This window comes from Aotus nancymaae, unplaced genomic scaffold, assembly GCF_030222135.1.
Source record: "Aotus nancymaae isolate 86718 unplaced genomic scaffold, 86718_ANA_hifiasm-v0.15.2.pri h1tg000028l, whole genome shotgun sequence".
Lineage (NCBI taxonomy): Eukaryota > Metazoa > Chordata > Mammalia > Primates > Aotidae > Aotus > Aotus nancymaae.
The window spans coordinates 32,365,942-32,373,187 of NW_026988441.1; the positions used below are offsets into that span (position 1 = coordinate 32,365,942).

The 7,246-nt window shown below is 54.0% G+C and overlaps 1 protein-coding gene across 2 annotated transcripts; it reads left to right on the top strand.

Moving 5' to 3' along the window:
* Positions 1-3,037: 3,037 nt before the first annotated feature.
* On the top strand, positions 3,038-7,032 carry TRIR (telomerase RNA component interacting RNase). 2 transcript variants are annotated; one of them, XM_012436017.2, is made up of 3 exons: positions 3,038-3,409; positions 6,257-6,334; positions 6,607-7,032. In XM_012436017.2, the coding sequence occupies exons 1-3, from the start codon at positions 3,065-3,067 to the stop codon at positions 6,712-6,714; spliced, it is 531 nt and encodes a 176-aa protein (XP_012291440.1). In that variant the 5' UTR covers positions 3,038-3,064; the 3' UTR covers positions 6,715-7,032. The 2 variants fall into 2 exon arrangements, with proteins under 2 accessions (XP_012291440.1, XP_064237859.1); XM_064381789.1 differs by lacking the exon at positions 6,607-7,032 and having other exon boundaries at positions 3,065-3,386; positions 6,257-6,333.
* Positions 7,033-7,246: the final 214 nt, after the last annotated feature.

Genomic DNA, 7,246 nt, shown 5'->3' on the forward strand with positions numbered 1-7,246 from the left:
GAGCGCACCATGAGAAGCACCTACAGGGGAAATCCTCTATCACATTCCCATCGAGGCTAGAAGCATGAATTAATTTCCTCATGACTTCCCTTTCAGGAGAAATATAAATTATGTTTTCACTATTCTTTGCTTCCAGGGTTCACTTTGTCAACCTCTGGTCTATATTTCTCCAAGGACTCCCCCTACCAAATGAGCACATCAGTACGGTCCAGGGTACTCCTCTTCACTGATTGGGCCCTAAATCTTGCAGCTCTCCTTTCATTGGCTATATCTTTTCTTACTTCCACCAATCACTCTCACGTTCCGGTAGCGCCAACCTCTCCTTAGCAACCAGCCAAACACCCAGTCCTTGCCCTTTCGGTGAGGTTAGAGTCCAGGTCCGCCTTGTCCTGACTCCATAGGCTCAGTTTTATGTCCATCATTTTCCCTCTATTCTTCACGTTGAATCCCAACCGCGCCTTAGGTCCGCCTCTTCTGTTATTCAATTGGTTGTTAGCCACTTAGTTCCTGCCGCAATCCAATCATAGAAGAGTTGATTCGGTTGGCTGGAGATAGGTCCCTGGGGCTGATAGTGGCTTAGAGTGTGTGAGTCCGCATTCCTAACCATTCCTCCCTGATCTCCCATGCTCAGCAGGGTCCATGCCTGCAATTGCGCTCCGTTTCGTAGAAGGGACCCTTCTCTTGAACTCCTGTTAAAGAGAAGACTCCAGTATACCATATTTCATGTTTGAACCTCTGTCCTGGAGCAGGAACACAAGCTGGGTTCCAGGCCCTTGATGAAGAACTCGCCCCATAATACTTTTTTTTTTTTTTTTTTCTGTGTGATCTTGGGTAAGTCACTTAGCCTTTCTGCACTTCAAGTTCTTCATCCATCAAATAGGGGTAAATAAGGGGTAAATACAGAAGCATCTCTAAAGTTTTTTTTTTTTTTTTTGACACCTAGTCTTGCTCTGTCGCCAGACTGGAATGCAGTGGCGCGACGTCGGCTCACTGCAACCTCCGTCTCCCGGGTTCAAGCGAGTCCCCTGTCTCAGCCTCCTGAGTAGCTGGGACTACGGGCGCGCGCCACCACACCCGGCTAATTTTTAGTATTTTAGTAGAGACGGGGTTTCACCATGGCCAGGATGGATCTCCTCACCTCGTAATCCGCCCGCCTCGGCCTCCTAAAGTGCTGGGTTCACAGGCGTGAGCCACCGCGCCCGGCCAATATTCTTAACTTTAGACGGAGACTAGGGCCTAGAAATAACCCCGACTTCGTCTGAATACTACAGGTCATAAAATAAGCTGGTTAACATGTATGTAGAATCCAGCCGGGCGCGGGGGCTCATGCCTGTAATCCCAGCACTTTGGGAGGCCGAGGCGGTGGATCACATGCGGTCAAGAGTTCTGGACCAGCCTGTCCAATATGGTGAAATACCGTCTGTACTAAAAATAAATTAGCCCGGCCTGGTGGAGCGAGCCTGTAATCCCAGCTACTCGGTTGGCTTAGGCAGGAGAACCGCTTGAACCCGGTGGGGGGCGGAGGTTGCCGTGAGCCGGGATCGCACCACGGTACTCCAGCCTGGGCGAAAGAGTGAGACTCCGTTTCAAAAAAAAAAGCTGATTCTTAGACAGGGACCTCAGCTCCACGGAGCAAGCTATGTCCTCATTAAATGTAAGTTTTAACCCAGAGATGGGTACCCAACCCAGAGATATCCCTATTTCTACTTGGGGGGCCCAGGCTAGACATACTCTCTGTTCTTAGTTAGGGACTCAAGTTCCTAGGTGTCAGCTGAGCACACAGCCCCAAATGAGGTGCTTCCCCTCACAGAGATTATTATTGGTGTCAGACGGGGATTCTAGCCCTGCAAAGCGAATCTGCTCCTAGCCCCAAGTGAAACCACACTCCAGAGAGCAAGCTACAGCCCGAGTCTCAGACAACAGTCTCATTCTAGGGGAGCCCTCGTTTGGGGAACACCAGCCCGAGTACTGCTGAATTTTGAAAACCCGCGAGGCAGGACTCGGTGGCTCACGCCTGGAATCCTAGCACTATTGGGAGGCTGAGGTGAGAGGATTGCTGGAGCCTAGGAGTTCGAGAACAGTCTGGGGAACATTACCAAACCCCATCTCCACACACACAAAAATTGGTCAGGGGTAGTGGCACATGCCTGTTTTCTCAGCTACTAGGGAGGCTGAGGTGGGAGGATCACCTCAGCCCTGGGAGGTCGAGGCTGCAGTGAGCCACCATCCCGCCTCTGCACTCCAGCCTGGGTGAGAGAGTGTGACTCTGTCTCCAAAAAACAAACAAGAAAACCTCGCCAGACCGGGCCGGATGGCTCATGTCTGTAATCCCAACACTTAGGGAGGGGAGGGCAAGGCGGGAGCATCAACTTGAGGCCAGGAGTCCGAGACCCAGCTTGGGCAGTATAGCCAGACGCCCGTCTCTAATTTTTTTTTTTTTTTTTTTGAGACGGTGTTTCGCTCTTGTTGCCCAGGCTGGAGTGCAATGGTGCAATCGCGGCTCACTGCAACATCCACCTCCAGTATTCAAGCGATTCTCCTGCCTCAGCCTCCCGCCGCCGGGCGCGGTAGCTCACGGCTATCCTAGCACTTTGGGAGGCCGAAGCTGGTGGATCACCTGAGGTCGGGTGTTCGAGACCAGCCTGGCCAACATGGCGAAACCCCGTCTCTACTAAAAGTACAAAAAGTAGCTGGGCGTGGTGGCGCGTGCCTGTATTCCCAGCTACTCGGAGGCTGAGGCAGGAGAATCGCTTGAACCCGGGAGGTGGAGGTTGCGGTGAGCCGAGATCGCGCCATTGCACTCTAGCCTGGGCAGCAAGAGCGAAAACTCCGTCTCAGAAAAAGAAAAAAAAAAGCAAAGAAACAAAAAAACCCGCGAGGCGGGGCCCCTCCCCCAGCCCCGCCCCTTTAGGGTCGGTTCTCTCGTTCGCCCCGCCCCAACTGCGGACGCTCGAGGGCCGACCCCTCTTCCCGTCATGCATTGTTCGGGACGAGACGAGTCGGGCGCCAAGCGCGGGGCTGGAGCGGCTCTCCCGGAGTCCTTTGCGCGGCACCTGGCGACAAAATGGCTGCCCGAGGGAGACGGGCGGAGCCTCCAGGCCGGGAGGCGCCGGGCCCCGCGGGCAGTGGCGGTGGTGGGAGCCGTTGGGCTGAGTCGGGATCGGGGACGTCACCCGAGAGCGGCGACGAGGAGGCGTCGGGCCCGGGTTCGAGCCCGGTGTCGGGCGGCGTGAACTTGTTCGCCAACGACGGCAGCTTCCTGGAGCTGTTCAAGCGGAAGATGGAGGAGGAGCAGCGGCAGCGGCAGGAGGAGCCGCCCCCGGGTCCTCAGCGACCCGACCAGTCGGCCGCCGCCGCGGGCCCCAGGGATCCGAAGAGGAAGGGCGGTCCAGGCTCCACACTTAGCTTCGTAAGGAGCCGTGGGGGTGGGGGCGGGCGCCAGGGCCTGTCCTGATAGCGGGAGTCGGGGCCCGTGAAGGGGGATCGGGACCGAGGTCCACTTTCCGTCAGAATGAGGGGGCCCGTCGGGGTCACCCTTTGAGGATGTGGAACTTGGATTCCCGACAAGAGGGGAGCTGGGGGCGGGAGTGGGGGCTCCAGGAGCCTGCCGGTGGGAAGTGGGAGCCGAGTTGTATTGGATTCAGCACTATGGAGAATGAGGAAACGTGGATGTCAGGATTCCTTCTTGTTTGAGTGGTACCTGGACCTTGGGTCATGGGACCACTACTGATAGTGAGAAAAGGGGGCAAATTCAAGTCTGGACTCTGAGCAATATGCATTAGACTCAGACCACTTACTGTGTAAGGACAATTACTTACCTAGGACAATTGCCTGACTTCCTTGAATCTCATTCCACCAATCTCCATTTATTGAGCAATTTTCCTTGTGCTAGGCATTGTGCTAGGTGCTGGGTATGCAGTGGTGAGCTTGCAGAGAAGATCGCTGCTTTCCTGAAGCCTCTGGGCTGCCCACCCTCATTTTCCCTAGTTGCAAAAATAGACATCGTCGCATCTCTTGATGTGGTGGTGAGGGTTTTATGAGGTGATCCTGGAAAAGTGGTTAGCACAGAGCCTGTCTTCCAGTAAGGGCTAAACTAGTGGTTCTCAATTGGGACAATTCCCTCCACCCCCACATTTGGCAAAGTCTAGAGACATTTTTGGTTGTCAGAACTGCTGGAGGGGGTGCTAGTGACATCTATGGGTAGAGGCCAGGGATGCTGCTCAACTTCCTACCATGCGTGGGGCAGCGCCCTCCCACCCCCAGACAAAGAATAATTCAGCTCAAAATGTTATTAGTGCCAGGTTGAGAAACTCTGGGCTAAATAAATAGGGCATATATTGATTTTTGGCTCTGAGCTTGCCATGTCTCTGGTGTTAAAGTTCCTGTAGTGGAGGAAAAAGTGTTGACTTGAGAGTAACAGACTGGGGGCTCTATTTCTGGATCCAGCATGTGACTTTGGGCAAGTGATCTAACCTCTGCAAGCCTCAGTTTCTTCATTTGTTAAAAATGGGCGTGGATTGGGTGCAATGGCTCATACCTGTAATCCCAACATTTTGGGAGGTCGAGATGGGTGGATCGCTTGGGCCCAGGAGTTCGAGACCAGCCTGAACAATATGGCAAAAACGCATCTCTACAAAAAAATTAAAAGTTAGCTGGGCCTGGTGGTACACGTGCTTGGAGCCCCAGCGAAAGTGAAACAGCTCCATTGTTTGTTGTTAGCACCTCACAGGCCAAGGCAGGAGGATCGCTTGAGCCCAGGAGATACCGGCTGCAGTGAGCCATAATTGCACCAAGGCACTCTAGCCTGGATGACAGAACAAGAGACTATCTCAAAAAAAAAAAAAAAAATCGGTGTGAAATAGCAGGCCTGTAATCCCAGCACTTTGGGAGGCTGAGACAGGTGGATCACCTGAAGTCAGGGGTTGGAGACCAGCATGGCCGACATGGTGAAACCCTGTCTCTACTGAAAATACAAAAATTAGCCAGGCGTCATGGTACATACCTGTAATCCCAGCTACTTGGGAGGCTGAGGCAGGAGAATCACTTGAACCCAGGAGGCAGAGGTTTCAGTGAGCCAAGATCTCTTGTATCACTGCACTCCAGCCTGGGGGTCAGAGTGAGACTTTCTGAAAAAGAAAAAGAAATAGTCCCAGCAGCACAGGTTACTTAATGCCTGGCTGTGAAACCTGTTGCAGCCCCTGGAACACAGGAAGCCCTCAATCAGTGGGAGAAGGTGGGATGCAGGATGAAAGGCTAGGGGAAGACTTCCTTTGAGGAAAGGGTAAAGAAGGAAAAGTGTCAGGACTGGGGTTGGTGTGACACCTGAGGGTGGAGGCCGAGTATCCCTTCATGAATGTGAGTAGCAGTAGTTGTTGCATCTTTTTCATTTGTTCATTGAGGGGCCATTTTGGTTGCACCCTCAAGTAGGCCATGCCAGGTTAGGCACAGGGAAGGCAGTGGTGCTTGATGGCTGAGTATACTGTCCAGAGGCTTTGACCTACCTGACGCTGTATCAGCTCCATTGTTGTTAGCATGACCTCTCCTTTTTTTTTTTTTTTTTGAGATGGCATCTTGCTCTTGTTTCCCAGGCTGGAGTGCAGTGACGCAATCTTGGCTCACTGCAAGCTCCACCTCCCAAGCTCAAGCAATTCTCCTGCCTCAGCCCAAGTAGCTGGGATTACAGGCGCGCACCACCACGCCTAGCTAATTTTTTTGTATTTTTAGTAGAGATGGGGTTTCACTATGTTGGCCAGGCTGGTCTCGAACTCTTGACCTCAGGTCATCCACCCGACTCAGTCTCACGCCTGGGATTACAGGCGTGAGCCACTGCGCCCGGCTAAAAAGAGGGTGGTTGTAACTTCATCTTAGGGTAGCTGGGAAAGTGAAAGGAGATGATACATCCACAGCACTTGGTGCAGGGCTTAGCATACAGAACGTGCTCGATAAAGGGAGTTGTTCCCACCTTTTGTGGTCCCTGCTAGGGAGGGTGGGGCCTTGGCATGGAAAATGAGGACAGATCCAGTCTCCACTGAGGTGGGCATTCTTCTCGCTCCCTGGGAGGGCACCGCCGGCCCAGGGCAGGCGCTGAGTCGCGTGTGCTCCTCTCTGATTGCTGCGCAGGTCGGCCGGCTGGCGGAGCTGGGCGCGGCGTCAGGACGGGCCACCAGGCCGGGCTAGGAAGGTGTAGTGGGCCTCAGCGCCGCCACAGGCGGTCCCGGCTCCTGTAACCGTTGCAGTCTTCTGTCCCTTCACCCAGGTGGGCAAACGCAGAGGCGGGAACAAACTAGCCCTCAAGACGGGAATAGTAGCCAAGAAGCAGAAGACGGAGGATGAGGTGAGCAGGCTGGGTGTAGCGGGGCCACCCAGATTACCTTTCCCTTCCAGCCTTTGTGCGCAGCCTTATCCCTCCCTGTCTGGTATCCAAGCCTTTGTTGAGTGTGCCTGGCAGGGTAGGAGGGCTGTCAACAGGTCCCCAGATAACGACTGTATGATCTTTAGCTCAAACCCAGAGCTTTTTGGGTGACACTGGGAATGGGTCAGCTGTCTCGGGGCAGTCCTGACCCTGGTTCCTGGCACCCCCCTCCCAACTCCATCCCCTTCCCACAGGTATTAACAAGTAAAGGTGATGCATGGGCCAAGTACATGGCAGAAGTGAAAAAGTACAAAGCCCACCAGTGCGGTGACGATGATAAAACTCGGCCCCTGGTGAAATGACGCCCCTCCCCCGCCTGCCCATGGCCTGGGACTCTCTGCGATGTACATAACTATTTAATGCAGCGGCAGCGGTGGCAGCCTTCCCCAAGAGGACTTAAAAGCAGAAGGAAACCGAGATGCTTCCCGCAGCCGTGGACGATTCTCCAGGACTCTTTTTTTACCTTGAGCACTTGTCTCATGAGACTTCATAGAACAGTGGTTTACTGTCCCCCCTCCTCCCACCTCCTCATTCTCTCTGGCTTTCTCTTCCTCTTCTCACCCTCCTTCCTCCCCTTAGCCATCACTTCTGGGAAGTAAAGAACTTGACTTAGTGCCGGAGCTGTGTGCCTGGTTTGTCTTCTTTGCGCTGTCAAACCTAAGCCTTTCCCCCAGTAGCTGGCATTGTACCTGTTGGCGCCTGGGTCTGGCCAGGTAAGGAGGGGGATGTGAAGGGTGTAAGAAGGACAGGGGCACATCCCCTCCTGTAGGCCTGGGCTTTCCCCAGGACCCATCTCCCCTCACTGCTGCATCCCCACTGTGCTGCCTTAGGCTC